Raw genomic sequence first — 17,688 nt, 5'->3', positions numbered from 1 at the left:
TCAGAGCTTCTAACAACAGGCTTTCAACTGTTCCTAAGTTCAAATTGTCCACTAAGGGAAGCAGGTGTTTAAACGTATCAGCACTTAAACTTTGGAACACACTATACTCAATCACAGCTCACATATCTCTTCCTTTAAAGCTGAAGGAAAAACACTCACTTTTTCCTGTCTTCCTCCTCTGCCAATGTCCTTGCTGTAAACATTTTTCTGGTACAATCATGGAAGGTGCTATATTTTAACTGAATACTAATAATACTAATAGTAATATTTATAATAATTAATACAAGTTGAAGAAGCATTTTCAGGTCCAGACACCCAGACCCAGAATCCAGGGATGCCTGGCTTTTATATTTTAGATACAGTTTATTACCATAGATTTCTAAATTACGCACACAAATCACCCAATGATGGCGCTACAGTGACAGCATTTGGGCCATATGGGCTCAGAATGATCCTTCCAAAACAGTCTGTAAAATTTTTAACGAGGCAGTTAAATGTGCTGCCAAATAGAAAACTAACCAGAAGAAGAAGAAGAAAAGAAAGAAGAACCTACTTAGTTCCTATTTGGATGAATAAGTGTGTTAAATATTTGTCATTTCAATATTGAACAAAATAACCAAATTAGCATGAACACAATATCTTTCTCAACACAATAGACAACGCACATTTTGAATGTATGTAAAGAAATAGACCACAATACGCTACACTGCTATAACAAAATAAAATCGATAGCAAAGTGCCAATTTGATTCTTTTTCAATAATAAAAAAAAAAATTACAATACAGCACTGCAATTTTTCCTCTGTAAAACAACACTTTTTTTTAATCCATGTATTATTTATCCATCTGGGGTTATATAGGGGTGTTCTACCATTACAAGTCCTAGTGAATGAACTGTTTTTATAGAAACAATAACAAGCTTGAACAGGCACATTAATATATGATCTGTGATTTTCCTTGCAGCTGGCACTACTGTCAGAGATGCACTGTTTAAAATTAATCAACATTGTCTGACCAGTCAGAGTTCGAAATTCAACTGCTCTGTGCTATCGCACATTTTATTATCTGAACATGAATCATTGAATCTGCCCATGTATGCTGGTAAATGTAGCACGTAATTACTCAGTTTCTTTTAGTTTGTCGTGTCGTGTATTTTTTATGAAGGCAGCCCTGCTTTGTGTGAAAAAAAAATGGGCAATGTGTTTTGGACAACTCAAATGAAAAATTAAAACCATGTAATGTGTGAAACATGAAGACAAGAACTGTAACACAGAGTGTAACACACCCTGAAGAATCTGCTTTCCTCACCTCAGTGTAGTCGGAGACGAAGAAAGACGTGGTGCCATCATACTCCAAGAAATGCTTAGGGAAGAGCCGCACCCATGTGTCATCCCCGTAGAAGATGATCCGTTTGCCAGTGTTCTTGGCCTGCCAGAGAAGGTTGTCCTCTAAGAGAGCCTGAGAGTTTAGGTTCATTACAACATCGATGAAGCCGGGAATGCTGCCCGTGGTCAAAGCCTAGCCAAGAAAAGCAACAGTGCAGAGAACAAAGTTATTGCTATATGATAATAATGAGAGAGCAAGACAATTAAAATGGGATTGAGAGCAGTCCCAGTGAAATCAAAATGCAAGTTTTGTGGCTTTAGGATGAATTTATCTATAAGCTAATTTCATGCATACAAAATGAGTCTCTTTTCTCCGAGTACAGATCAACAAGTTTGATGGCATCATTCTGCACTTTGGCTCCTTGTTAAATTTTTATATAATCAAATTTTCTCTAGAATTTAAAGTGCCTCGCCCCAAATAATATAAAAATTACCTTGCCGCATACAAGCGAAAAAAAAAACTATCATCATGCATGGGTTGTAAATGTGTCATAAGCTGTTAAAACATTTGATTATATTTTCAAACTCTAAGTCTAACTCTAAGTCTAAATAAAAAAAGGTCCAAAACCATCATTAATGTTTGGGCTCGCATTCAAGTTATTATTAGTCAAATACGTCTTAATCAGGGCTGTGAGATTACCTAAATGCTATAAGCTAGTTAAAAAGGGGGACGACCTACTAAACATGTCCCACTTTGACTTTCTATTTTATTTCTATTTATTCAGTGGAAATTATGTCAACAGAGAAGAATACGGTGTGTTTCAATGCACTTTACAGGGACTTTAAGGCTGAACAACTGAAAAATCAGGTTTGCACAAATTGGATTGAACTTTGACAACTTTGCATTGAAAAGCCTAAAAATATACAACCAAATAAATTGTTGAAATGTTTTTTTTGCTTGGACTTTCTGTATGGAACATGTAAGAAATGTAAAGTATGCTTTTAAAAGTTAACCAGCTGCACCAATTCTAAAAAAAAAAAGAGTAAAGTATTTCACCATCCTTAATCATATTCATATGTTATTCATCATATGGAAACTACACAACTAAAATCTGTAACGGCATAATAGATGGACATAATTTTCATGGTCATACATGGCAAAGTAATGCTAATAAAATCAATTATAAAGTAGCAGTTGCTTTAAGTCAGCGTGTCGGTGGTAAATTAGTTTTATTTTTTTTTTTACTTCTGAGTTTCATGTGGTAACTTTTGATACAGATGCGCTCAAAGGATTCCAGACCATGAGCCCAATATTTGTGTCCTACCCCAACCTATTGCCACAAAGCTGCACACACAATTGTTTGAATAATTGGAATAATGCTGTAACTATAAATGTTTCCTTTACTGGAATTAAAAATCCTGTTTCAAATTCCCTGTACACAAAACGAGGTCTACGAAGACTATTGATTGCCAAGGTTAGAGTTGATTGTCCCTTACCCTGACCTCAACCTTACGAAACACATTTGGGATTAATTGGAACTCCAGAGCACCCCAGGCCTCCTAATTTGGCATCAGCACCTCACTAATGCCCTTGTGGCTGAATCAGCAGTCCCACACAGCCACTAATTATAGATTGCACACATATCCACTGTGTATCCACAAGTGGCAAAAAAAAGGTTTAAGAAAATGTCATTTTACGTTTACATACCAGCACAGTTAAAAATTCACCTTTTCACAAGTCACCACAAATATTCAACATTCTCTTTATATTCTAGAAGCTGTCAATCAAATATCTGCTTCTTAACTGAGTAAACAGGAAAATAAAGGAATCATATGGACCAGCGACATCCAGTCAATCAGGGCAAGGCGATGTTTATACCTGCCTGTGCAAAAAGTTGCCATGTGTTGCTCTAGCATTCAGGTGTTAGAGCGCTAATTTGTTGGCCTGTTACTAATTATGGGTTAGCCGTTTTACCATGGTAACAACGCCCAGTGCTGGTAAAGAAGTTGTTTACCACCATTTCATGCACATTATATTAAGACACTCACATTCCCACAGGTAGACATGTTAAAAAATGGAGGTCACTGTGCTGTGGGAAAAATGATGCCTGTATAAAAAGCATACTTATAGTCTTAAGTAACCTAAGTTATGTAAAAAAAAATATTTTTAAAACAACTGCATACATAGTTGTTCTCACAGCTAAGACTTAGGGGATATCACATTTGAAGTTGGAGGACACTTAAGAAGGAGTTTGCTCTCTTTCAAAACTGCTAGCTTCAGATAACTTTCAACAAAAACAGCTTCAAAACTAAATGGGATTGCAAGCCCTAGGTGATTTAAAGGGCTTTCTTGTTTTGCCTAAGCACCCTCAATAAGTTTGCACTCACGTTGGTGGATCGCTTCCCTCATTACCGGTGTCATTTAGATATTGCTTTTAGCGAAACTTCGGGTTCCAACGGCTTCCAGAAGGTGCTTTCAGATAATGAAGGTTTCAGTGATGTAACAAGGGAACTGTGCATGTGCAGTCCTTGTATTACTTGGCTATACTGTAGGTTTCAGCAGACTAAAAGTAACCTCGTTAATGAATATGCCATAAACCCAACAAGTCACTCAAGAACGGTATGTCGGGAGGCAGTGCTTCTTCCCGAATAATTCAAATACGCTGAAGAAGAAACATCGGAAAGGCTACTTATGCCACCCCGGTTTGTTCTTCTCGCACTCATGCACGCCTACACACGATCTGCACCATAATTACCTTGTTTATTCTGACTGCGAACACGAGAGGCTTTAACATGACTGCGATTTGCCTCAACATCATCTCCTGAGCCAATTAGCGTCTCCGAGAGACGAGTGCAAGTTATAACTAGCAGAACAAGCGCGGAGTCATTGCGGTTCTGCCACGTTCTCTCCGCATTCGTCTCGCTATTTATCTCCTGAACTTCACATCCTGAGTCTAGCTACGTCACGCACAGCATCCTGTGCTCCCAATTTTTACCTTGTCTTCGTTCTACACTGCACTGATGCTCACATATAAATGCATGCATTATCTTCTGTAACACCTTTTCTTCTCAACAACAAAAAAAAATAGGATTTTTCCATATCCTACACCTTCATAGCACCTCCTGTTTTGTGTTCTGCCTTTTCTATGCATTCACTTTCTGCATTGTATTTTGTCAAGGAAATGCTTGAATATTATTCAAACTATTTCCAGCCCTAAAGCTGTGTGTCATTCCTCACTTATCAGAGTAACCTGTTTATTCTGGACTAAACAGGGAGGTTTTTCATTTCCTGAATCTGCAATCACATTCACACTGAAACACAAGCAATTAAGGCTTCCCTCTGTGCGCCTGTGTGTGTGTGTGTGTGTGTGTGTGTGTGTGTGTGTGTGTGTGTGTGTGTGTGTGTGTGTGGTAATCACTGTCCAGGACAGTGTACAGAGCCAACCAGAATGCTAGCTGAATGCATAGCTAGAAGGCAAGAAGGAAAGCAGTTCCTCTTACTAGTGAGAATCAAACGCAGCATGCACGTTTGTTTTTTTTTCCCTGAGAGCTAAATGTCAATTTAAATCCAGCCTGCCAGTACAACAGGAAACCTTACTAATTATACTGCCACAACTGTAGGAACTTAATTAATATGTTTTTTAAACTCTATATTCCATGCATATTGTCTTTGGCACCTTGAGAAATAATCCTCAGGTAATTTATCCGTGTTAAATACACAGTCTATAATAACAGTGTGATTTTCCACTGGTGAATAACCATCTATTTTGCTCCACTGTGCTCTTTTGGGATGCTTGTACTTTGTGTCTCTTTTTTCTCAAAAAAAAAAAAAAAAAAAAAAAACAACCCTAAAGGGATGAATACTAAAATATCCATTTTCTCAGACCAGGGCTCAGCTGGGAAATGCAGCACAATCAATACTCTTTTCTCATCCTTCCAAAATACATCCTGCTGTGCTTCAAATCAGGATGTCCGGAGATCCTCCTAGAGAGCAATTTTAATTGTCACGAGACATTCCAGTGTGAATGTGTTTTTTCAACACCATGCCTGGAATATATCTTCTAAACAGTAAAAAAAGTTTTTTTTTTTTTTATTAAAAAAGAGAATGAATTAAAAGAATCTGCTATTGTTCAAGGTTATGAGTTGTTTTAAAATTGTCTCACTGCCACAGAATGATATTTTTATAGATGAACATCTCTTAAGTCCCGTCTCCTAGCAACATGAGGAGTTATGATCAGAATGGTTCAGAGTCTTTGAATCGATCTCGATCACATATTTTAACACTGAAATGCTCGTCAACCTCGTATTGCTCTTCGTTTCATATTACTATTATTCCTTTAATATCAGATCTAAGTGCACGTGTCGGTAGCCATATTAATAGCTAAATAACTAAATAACTTAGATTCTCTGCACACTTGCTTTACTTCTCCATGTTCCCAAATTCTTTTGTGTACCCACAATCGATTGAATGACCACACTCGCCGATTGGCTCTGCATGCTCGATTAAAAGACACTGTTTACATAGTGATATTTTATCAGGATACTAATGAAGGTCTTCAAGTCTTTTTTTATTATATTTTATTATTTTGCACAGAACAATTAGTACTGTGGTCTAGGTTTTGATCATTAGGGTGAAATACAGTGGGGTTTAAAAGTATAAACATCTGCTTAAGAACAAAAAAACTAAATTTCCTTTGGTATTCAAAACTTGAACTAGACAAAACAAACCATTTTAGAATTCTGAAATATTTTAAAACAAAGAAAGAAAATGTTCAAACTTTTGTTTTTTTAATTTGATTAATCTTTATTCTGTACTATTTCTAGGTCACTAATTAAATTAAAGCAAAATACTGCACATAAGCTCAAAATCTTCATGAGATTTTATTTTAATTTCTTAAGTTACTGCTTACCTAATTTGTAATGGATATTTAATATTTAGTAATGCATAATAATGAATCGCTTTTGTTTAGTAAGACATTCAAAAATAGAAGCATTTTCAGTAATCATGCCAGATATTTGAACTCTATGCCAACATTGGAGCTATTTTGCGCCCAATTCTATGAGCAGGGTTATGTACATAAGCTCACATTACATGCATGATATGGCATACTGGTATAAAACCATTATTTATTAATATGAGTCAGGATCAGACAGTGATGCTGTGCAGTAGACAGCAAGAGACAAAAAAACATAAGGTGGAAAAAAAAGATTTTGAGGTAGTTCAGTAAAAGCTGCTACAGACTGGGGTGGCTGAGTAACTGGATTGCATCAGGAAAAAAAACTGTGAAGTTGGCGTGTTTGAAAAATGATGGACCTGTAGCCCCTGTGTGCTGGCGGCTTAAAGAAAAAAAGAGGTGGTTGTCTACATGTTTGGTCTCAGCAGCAATTTTCACTGCCTTTCTCTTTGACTTGATGGTGCAGAGGTCCTACAGTAGATGTAAATCAGAGGTGGGAAGTAACAAAGTACAAATACTTCATTACTGTACATAAGTAGATTTTTTTGGTATCAGTATTTTACTTCCCTATAATTTTTTTCTCATTTTTTTACTTTCACTTTTACTTATTGTTACACAAATATCTGTACTTTCTACTTCTTACTTCAAAACATGCTCATTACTTTAGTTTGAATCTATTTGTTGGAATGTCAATAAAGAGGGAAAACATGACTGAGAACAAAGACATTCCTGATCACCTGATCATCATCATCTTTTTTTTTGCTTGTGTATAGTGGATTTTCAGCCTGGATACCTTAATTAGATAATGACATTTGAAATTCGTTTTGTAATATTATATTAATTGATCTGTCAAAATAAATGCGTTAATAACGTTAACACAAATTAATTTTAACAACACTAATTTTATCAACAGAGGCATTTTTGTTTGACTATTTTTTTATTAAAAAAAATAAAAAATGTAAAATATACAAAATTAAAACCTTAAATGCAACACACGTTTATTCACAATGTCCTCTCTTTACTTAGAAAATAAATAAATAATCTCCACGGAAAAATGATTTTTAATCCATAAACATTTGTTTTACTGATGCAAATCAGAACCAAAATCTGCCATGACGCACACAATGAACCATCTGGGGTCGACAAACGCGCCAGCGCGTTTTCCCTCATCAAGCAGAAACGCACTTACACATAAGTGCAATACATCATTCGAATCTGTTAAGGGTCTACTTTCATTCGTATACACTCATCATAACAACAAAACACTGTGCTTTTGTGAAATAAAGAAAACAGACAGGGAGCGCTCTCTGCTGTCTCTTTCATCTCTCTTCACACACATAAATAAAACAACCTGAATTAACCATTTAAAACACCACAATTACTTTAAAACATTTACAAGATTACAATATTCCATCTTCATGCTCTATGTTGAGTTTGCTTTCACTAATAATAACCATACATTTCTATAAAACATTCATATTTGTCCATGCCTGTGTTGGTTAGAATATTAAAACCCTGAAACATAATAATTTAAGGTACATTTAGAACAGAATAAAATGTGAGGTTAAGTTGCGATTAATTGGGAGTAAACTATTGACAATCATGTGATTAATAACAATTAAATATTTTAATCAGTTGACAGCCCTAATTTGAATATGTTGTAAGGCCCAGTTACCAGCGTGACACTAAAACTGGTAGTAGTAATGGCTACCTTTTACTTAAGTACAAGTCAGAGCCCAGACTTCTTTACTTGAGTAAAAAAAGTATAGTCAACAATGCGTGTATTTTTGCTATCTTTTGCCATACTTTTGGTGGGAGTCATTTGCTGTAATTTGGTATTTCAGAAAAAAAAGGAAGCTGATTGCCAGAAATATGTATTACTTTCTCCCGCCCTGCTTCTTCCTGCTACTCTGCCTTTTTTTTGTGTTTCATTTGCTTCTTTTTGAATATAAATGAAAAAGAAACGGAAAATTAACAAACATTTTTCGTTTTATTTGAGTTTGACTTTTTGTTTAAATGATGAACATGGACATGAACAAGGAACTTTTCAGAAAATAGAACATTAACTGAAATTATATAAAAACAGGCCAAGGTTTTTTGTGTTATATGTTCCTTTCTTTAATAATGAAGTAACATCTATAGCACTCAATGATTCTTCTGTCTTGTGCCTTCTGACATTTTGCCTCGGTGTGCTCTATTATACCAAACATGACCTTGTGCCTGTAAATAGTTTTATTTTATTTTAGTTGCCATTGTTGCTTTTGTGTAGTGGATACATACCAGTTTATTTGTTTTAGTAATTCATTCTTTTTTGATATTTTAAAGAACATTTTGCAGGAGTCCTGCAAATGATTGTATTCTCCCCTAACCCGCACACACAAGTATTTTACTGCCCGCACAAATCTTGTCCGGCCCTGCACTAGTTTGCGTTGGGTCCCGCTGTACTTCCACGGGAGTGCAGGTCTCTAATGCACACATCTTAATATTTTATAATATTAAATATATTAATACTGAATACTTTGAAATGATGACCGAACAAATATGGAATTAATTAGTCAACAAAAACATGTTGAAAAAACATCTCTCAGTCAGCCCCAGTCAGTTTCTGAGTCTGGTAATTCTAATAAACTTATCCTTTGCAGCAGAGGTAGCTCTTAGTTTTCCTTTCCTGTGGCTGATCTCATAGGGTTTCATTATAGGGTTTAAAGGTTGCAGGAACGGGATTAAGTAAGATATTATGCATAAAAAAAAAAAAGTTTCCCCAAAATCAAAATGAACTTAAGAACAGCACCACCCCTGCTTATTTCCAGCACTACTGAGAATGAAGCAACCCATGAACTTAATAATCTCCTATAGCTCTTGTGCACATGCATTATTTTGAGAAATTGGTAGAAGCTTAGTTTAGCCGCACTTGTATTACTGCCAACTTCTTTAGCTGTTTAGAAATTCTTCTCTCGTGTGTATGGGGAAGTCTCTTCATTAATAAGCAGTATACTTCCAGTGATTTCATCATTAAAAGCAGCACCAGAAAAATCCTAAACAAAATACATAAACACACACACACGCACACACACACACACACACACACACACACACACACACACACACACACCACAGCACAGCACAGCCAAAATAAACCAGGGAACAGATTGGACTGATTAAAGACAAACAGAAACGGAACTCAATTTCCATTTGTTCCACCACATGAGTGATTCTCAGAACATATGCCCAAGTCATGTCTCAGTCAAGATTTCGATATTTTTTAACATTTAAAATATTGTTATTTGATCATTTGATCCCATTAATAAAAAATACAATTATATGTACTAATTGTTCTTTGTGAAAGTACATTATAATACACATTACAAGGCACTTTCTTAACTGTATATAAAGAAATCCAAACAAACTTTATATAATACGATGTGTTTACATATTCCATGTCTATACTATATATGATGCATAAACACACTGTCACACAAACACACACACATTAAGAAGTAACCAGTGAAACCAGAGACAGGCAGTTGTGTTGGTTTCTCTAATCAGCTATTAAACACCTACATTCCACCAAGCTGTAAAGTGGCAGTGAAAAAAAGAACTCCCTGCCAAGAGAAACCCACACAATGCAGCTGCTGAACTTCACCAGGCGGCAATGGGAATTGCTGATTTCAGAAATAACAATAAAACTTTAGAACTAAACTGCCAGTCTGTGCTTGTGAATGAGTTAGTTAGAGTGTTAAATAATTACATTTGTTTTTAAAAATTCCAAATTCCAAAATAAAGTGTAGTGCACATATACAATTTGCCACAAAAAAATACCTTATATGGCCAACTGAAAATTCTTTTTTCTCTACCTGTTGGAGCCCTGTCCACTCTGAAGCAGCATTTCTTTTTGGCTAGCAAAAAAAAAAATACTTTTTAAAAACCCTCTTCCAAGTGGATGTATTGCTAAATGTTGTTTTCACTTCATAGAATGGATTTTCAAAAACAGTATGGTATTTTTAGTCATGTGACAAATTCAGTTGAGATGGTGGACGATGTTGTACTGCAGTTGTTGTGCCTGCTATCTAGTTTGCTAGCCTTGTTACAGATTAATGTCACTCGCAGACCGCAATTTTTTTTCCAAATGAGCCAGAATGTTCACTCGAAATTGGATCAATTAAAAGAGATGGAAAAAAAATAAATGCTGGATGGAAAAGACGCAGGTTAAAGCTTTTTTTTCCCCATGACTTTTCAGTGTGGACGAGTCATTTTTGAAAAAAAACATCAGCCTACACAGACAGCATTTTAAAACGAAAATGTAGTTTTCAGATCTATCCGGATATATGTGGAGGTAGCCTCATATGTGCTTTTTGAACATTCTATTCCAGATTTAGACTGCTGTTATAATAACCTCCACTCTTCTAGACTTTCCACTAGAATTTGGAGCATGACTGTGGGGATTTGTGCTCATTCAACCAAAAAGGCACTGGTGAGGTCAGGCACTGATGAAAGGTAAGGAGGCATGGAACTTGAACTGTGTTCTAGTTTATCCCAAAGGTGTTCAGTTGAGGTTGAGGTCAGGGCTTTGTCCAAACCACTCAAGTTCTTTCACCAAGCGAACAAAGAAAACCATATCTTTGTGGTGGAGAATCTGCCACTCACCTGGAAGTTATGCTAATATGCCATATATACACACACTACATTTTCTACCTAAGTAAGTTTGTCTATACTGTTTAATTTCTCTGCTTCTTTTCTTTTTTTTCTTTATCACACTGACTTGTTTTCCATTAAAAAGTCTTGTTTTTGACCATTTAAAAGATTTTTTTCAAAACCACACATAAATACTACATGGGTGTCTGGCATTAACTTAATACATGCCTTAGCTTAGTGAGCTAAATCAAACCTACAATAATCAATTTTAGTTTTCATTAATTGACATTATTTTAGGATTCTGCATCACTGCATCACATGGGGAAAAAAAATGTTTATTTAGGTAAATTGTTTGGGGGTTAATATCATCACTTTAAAAAAACTTTCCGACTCATAACAGAGACAGTTCCAAAATGAGCAATTCTTATTCAAAAAAATGTAAAATCCATTTATGAGTTTAGCTTGAAGACCTCTATATCAGCCAGTCCCTGTCGATATACAGTTCTAAAAAAACAAGATTGAAAAGATTAAATTGTTAAAAGCAGCGTGGAAAGAGCTTTTATTGGTGGATTAAACAGTTGCATTTACTGTATATTTAATAGTATTTTATAATGTTTTCATCAAAACAGTAGAGAGTATTAATAAATGATGAAAACACTTCTCAATGTCGGTGTGTGTGAACTTTTGACTGGAAGAGTACATCCAAATCGATACAGAAGTGGATATAGGAACAAAAAAATCATTGCTTTATAATGGCCAGCTCAATCTCTGTATCTTGATAGGCCTGTAAAAAATAAAAATACATTCAGTGCTCGTATTCTTTTCAAGAATATAAATTTTTGAAAATTATTTTAAAAATGTTACCAAAAAACAACAATTAAATTAGATGTATTGTATAATAACAATATTTTAAATCATAAAAAAAACTGTAAGGCAAGTACAAGAAAGCTGTACTTTCTGATTGAGAAATCAAAAGAAAGGTGTGTTCAATTATCACAGACAATGACACAGTGAAAAATGGCTTTCTGAAAATTGCCATTTTTGTCTCGTGAATTTGAAGTGAAATATGCTACTGACACGACTGTAGGCTGTAATGAACAACGCATTGGTCTGAGCTCTTGAGAAAATGATAGTGGACGTGATGAGAAATGATCCCACCAACACATTCATCTTTGAGCGAAATACTAAGCACTTTGCTAACTCAATAATAAGAAAATCATTTGAACTTCACAAAGGGGAGAAGCAGAGGGATTTGGGCCCTCAGTGGTTTTATACTTCTGACACAAATCCTTTTCCAAACCCGATTTCAATTCCAAATTCAACCTATTTCGGGTTTTGTAGGCTTCCTGCAAGGCTACCAGTTAGAAATGAGAACTGCTGATCTCTTTGGGAATTCGTTCAAATGAATAGGTATGGTCAAATGATGTGCAAAAGTGTCAATATAACAATGATGAAAGCTTTTTTTTTTCTAGAAAACCGAATTTACAAGAAAAGAAAGAACTAATCTCATATACTCTATATAAAAAAAAAAAAAAAATATGACATCACAGAAGTATTTATTTGGGGGTAAGGAAACCCAGTGTTTAAGATGCTGGACTTCTGTTTGAAAGGTTGTGAGATCAAATCCCATCTCCACCAAGCTATCATTGCAGGGCCCTTAAGCAAGGCCCTTAACCTTTTACTGCTCACTTGTATAAATGAGATCATTATAAGTCACTCTGAATAAACGCTCTAAATGTACAAACATTAGAAAAAAAACTTATTCCGCTGATGTTTATTTACTGCTACATAGACAAGGTGACAAGCTGTGCTTCCATCATGCGGTGTAAAATTATCTATAGCTCTCCTCTAAGCAACGCAAAATTCCATCAGCCAGATGTTATTGCCACGATCTCTTCAAATCTTCACCCTGCCACTTCTGCTGGATAACTTTGAGCTAGGACACTGTAAAAGGATCACTGCCTACTCGTGTAAACTTTTATGAGGTATTGATTAGCTCATAAAACATGGACGAAGCCTAATGTGTCTCAGACAAGGTCAAGGAAAGGGAAAGCTTAGTAAGCTCCTGTTTTCGAGCCTTTTATTTTTCTTTCTGTGTTCAAGCAGGTTTGAGGGTTAAATACAGAAAAGCTGTAAGGAAGCTTTCTGAGATGTTGTCAGTACACACACACACACACACACACGTACAAGTTAAAAAACTTTCTTTTCGGCTTCTCCCGTTAGGGGTCGCCACAGCGGATCCTCCGCACGTTTGATTTAGCGCATGTTTTACGCTGGATGCCCTTCCTAACGCAACCCTCCCCAATTTATCCGGGCTTGGGACCGGCAGTAAGAGTGGCTGGGGATGGTTCCCTGACCGGGAATCGAACCCGGGTCGCAGCGGTGGGAGCGCTGCATCTTAACCACTAGACCACCAGGGGACCCACACACGTACAAGTTACCCGTTATATATTTGCCATTATGAGATCTTTCATCATGCGATGGCTCTTTTCCTGAGCATAATAAATCTGCTTCTGTATGACTCATATATTTACAGTCGGATAAAAGGTCAGCTCCAGTGCTGCAAAAGCTTCATGTGCTTTAACCTTCTACTATTTACTCCCTCGGTGAAAATTAGTTGCATTAGAGACTTTCTCCAAATAGCATGCAATGTTTGCTCAGCTTTATTCTTTTATCTATGTTCCATATTTATTAGACCTAAACCTTAGACCTATTAGACCTAAACCCTAGACCTTTTTTTTGTGGTGACAAAATCTTTACAAATAAAAATCCACCAAATATATATTTTCATTTCCATTTCGTTTCCAAGTTAGTATTGGGTTCAGTGCATATTCCAGAGCATGCCATGATTAAGTCAGTGTTTTAGCTCGTATCAGGATTCAACTCTTTTTGTATATAAAGCCCATTTCCGGATTACCAACCCCTTCCTTCTAACATGCATTAGCAACCTGATCATGTTACACAGGAATATGGTTTCTATAGTGTCAATGATTTACAGTTGGGGTTAGTAATATGACAAATACATCATACCGTGATTTGCAAAAGGGATTTATATGGTACATGATATGGATCACAGTATATAAGCCTGCTACCTATATAATATTTTTTTTATTTATATAATATATAAATAAAAAAAGTATATAAATAATAGTATAATCAATTGAAAACATATATTGCTCAGCCTTATTTCACAATTAATCATGGTACATGAATATATACTCTATTGTGCATATGGGCATTGTGATGCTAGAACAGGATGGATATATGGATGGATAAAAATGTTTTCCCTCTGTGTTCATCTTCCTCTTCATTCTTGAGCAAGTTCCTTACTTCAAAGGTTTTATATTAAACTGAACAGGTTTTTTGTTTTTTTTCTTTAGTTAAACGCACACACCCACAATATTTAGATTTACATTTACATATCTGGCATATGACAGACACCATTATACAGAAAGAATTACAACTGAGAAAGGCCTTGCTCAAAGGCCCAGCAGTGGCAGTGGTGCTGGGATTTGATCTCACAAGCTTCCGATCAGAAAATCCAATGTCTTAACCACTAAACTATCACTTTTTCCGACAAGGAATTTAGGCTTTATTGATAAATTATTATAAAATTTGTTTGCAAATGTTTGTGTAAATAAAAAAATAAATAAAAAAAGATTTCTCACAAACATATGTTGATTGCCTGTAGAGTGCAAAGCACATTCTCACACAGCTCATTTGCATTTAGTGACACCCACAAAAGTCCATAAAAAGTCAAGTGCACTGTGGGCTGAAAACACAAACTGACTTTAAAACGGTGACAGAAAAGACAGCGTGTATGAGCACCTGAATATGTCAAAATCTGGAAACAAATTACAGAAGGTGAATTAGGCGTAACTGAGATGACAAGAAAATTAGGTGACCTGAGAACAAAGGAGAAACAAAGTCATCTGTGTTCCTAGGCGATATGCACACCAAGCACGTCACACATGGAAACAAAAAATGGGTTGCCGATGTGCTGGAAGTTTTGCTTTAAAACAAGATGCTATGAAAATAGCAACAATTAAGATGCTTTTATCCCCCTAAAAAAAAAATCATAATCAATCTGTAAACATTCTTTCCCTCATAAGCATGACCTGAACTTTCCTTCAACTGAGGCATTGCTATGGTTTATAGTTATGCACAAACCGACCGACCAGTTCTATGTATATATACCAGTCCGTCTTTTGTCATTAGGTTTCATTGTATTTGATGGGTTTGGGTTAAATCATTTTCTTTCATTATTGCTAAGAATATAAAACAATTGGGTTTCACAAAATGTTCTCAATGGTAATCCGATTCTATAACCTATTGAACTACCATAGGGATGTCTACCACTTCTGTAAGCTGCTCTGGATCATTGTGTCTGATAAATGCTGTAAACATAATAAAAATTAAAGCTGCATGCAACATTTATGGGGGCCAAGCACCCACAGTCAACTACAGCTGTTACCTAATCAATCACAGAAAGGCATTTATAACATTAGGCAAATAGGTCTCAGAATGATTTGTAGTTTCACTTATGATGTCTATGTAACGATCACTGTTAGTATTAGAATTCTCTAATTGTAGGCAAAATAATGTAAATCAGTAGTGTCCAATCTTTTTCATAAAAAGGCAGTTGTGGGTGCAGGTTTTCATTCCAACCAAGCAAGAGCAACACCAAATTTTACCTGTTTAAATCTAATGATTTTTATCTTCAATGACTATCAGGTGTTCCCTTAATGGATTCCCCAGCCCTTTGTGGAAAAGATTGAACACCACTGATATAAATGAACAAATGGGGAGCATGGCATTTTTGTACCAGATCTAGTGAAGATTAGGGGGAAAAAGATTTGTAGTTTCAGGCTTGTTATTAAATTTTGACCAGTAGGGTGAAACAGCAAGAAAGTTGTTGCTTTGTCTCAGATCATCGTACTTAACATGTCTATCAGGTTTTGTGTCAGTCTGCAATGTCATGGCTGAGATACAGCCTCATTTCCTGTTAGCAGCACTTTTTCCAAATTTTCCCAATCAGTGTGCCAAATTTAACCACTTTTTACCAGACAGTCCTATGAGCTGCTACAGGCACTATCCAAAAGCAAAAAAAAATGATGAAAAAGAAATAAAGAGGCAGAAAAAGAAGAATAAAAGAATAACAATAAGGTGCCCACACACCTTCAGTGCTTATTAAGCAATTTAAACATTACAGAATGATCCATATGCAAATTATATGATTTAAATTGATCTAGGAAGGTTTCAATATTGATGTAGGGTGTGGAGGCCTTGGGGAACAGTAAGCTTTCCAATTCATCCCAAGCTGTTCGATACTTTTGCCTATATAGTGTATTTAAACTAGTTTAACATACTGTGAAGTTTTAAAACCACCCAAACAAGAGTCCAATATACACTATTGTGTTATCCAGGCAGCAGGCAGCTTCTTTTATCAGCTAGAAAAAGCAGTGCAGAGAATACAATACTGCGCAATGAACTCATGATTTACATTTAAATATGTTTGCCTGATTGATGGTCACTTTTTTCTCCACACTGTTGATAACGCATGTCAGCACAGGACAAAGAGGAAGCCAGTACCAACAAAAAGAACGAAGCAGGATGATGATGACCTTTCAGTGTAGTCATGATGAGTCCTGTACACCTCAGGAGTGTCAAGACCCTCTAAGCATTTCTTTACAGACAACTCTGTACAGCTCTATTTGTGCAACTTTCCCCCCCTAGTCTCTGTTGGGAGTGAATAGGTGCAAGCGGTGACCCAGAAAATGAGATACAGCAAGAAAAAGGATCCACATTAAAGGCTGTCTTCTCACCAGACTTGCTATGTTTTCAGATTTAGATTAAATCCTATCCCTGACAAAGAAAATAATCCAAAAAGTATCAAATATCTACAAAGGAGCATTTTGCAAACACAGAAAGGCCAAGAAAGTATGTGGTCAAGGTTATACGATTTTCTAAAGAGTTCTAAGCATTATTCTTAGGCTGTAATAATTTCAGTTACAAAACCGACTGTATGTGACGGGTTCTAAACATTGATGCATCATGCTTTTATGAGGATAACAACACAAACATATAAACATAGATTAACAGTATTGTTGAAATAATATAGAGACACAAGGACGCATGGTGATTCCAAACAACACTGATTCCAAAAAAGTTTGGAAAAATGTAAAACGTAAATAAAAACAGAATGCATGATTTGCAAATCCTATAAGCCCATATTTTATTTACAGTTGAAAATGGAAAACACAAAATGTTTAAAGTGAATAAAGTAAATTAATTAATTAATTCTGTAAAAGTCTGTATACATCTGCGAACTGAGGAGACTAGTTGCTGATCTCTTGGGTAAGGAATGTTGTCCAATTCATGTCTAATACAGGATTCTATCAGTTTAACAGTTGTAAGTCTTCTTTGTTGCATTTTTTGTTTCATGATGCACAAAATGTTTTCAATTGGTGAAAGATCTACACTTCAGGCAGCCTATGGTAATTCAGCTTCCAGATTCTTCTACTTCGAAACCTGGGTTTTGTTACAGATGCAGTATTTAGATTGCCATTGTCTTATTGGAATATGCAACACCTTCTTTGAAAAAAAGACATTGTTAGGTTTTTTCCAGATTGTCAGATTTTAGAGCATTTGTTAATCTTTAATGGTGCCTTTCCGGACATGAAAGATGCCCATTCTAAAGGCAATAATGCAACCCCATACCATTAGAGATGCAGGCTTTTAAACTGAGTGATAAGCCGGATGGTCCTTCTCCTCTTT

The 17,688-nt window shown here is 35.7% G+C and overlaps 1 protein-coding gene across 1 annotated transcript in view; it reads right to left on the bottom strand.

Moving 5' to 3' along the window:
• pigg (phosphatidylinositol glycan anchor biosynthesis class G (EMM blood group)) overlaps window positions 1–17,688 on the bottom strand; it is a 144,851-nt gene that overhangs the window by 122,310 nt on the left and 4,853 nt on the right. Inside the window, exon 3 of the mRNA XM_083561579.1 lies at window positions 1,308–1,517. Within this exon, the coding sequence (XP_083417705.1) occupies window positions 1,308–1,517 (210 nt within the window). The remainder of the gene's footprint in view (window positions 1–1,307; window positions 1,518–17,688) is intronic.

Source organism: Silurus aristotelis, assembly GCF_946808225.1.
Source record: "Silurus aristotelis genome assembly, chromosome: 14".
In the NCBI taxonomy this organism is placed as follows: domain Eukaryota; kingdom Metazoa; phylum Chordata; class Actinopteri; order Siluriformes; family Siluridae; genus Silurus; species Silurus aristotelis.
This window is presented reverse-complemented; position numbering and strand designations above follow the sequence as displayed.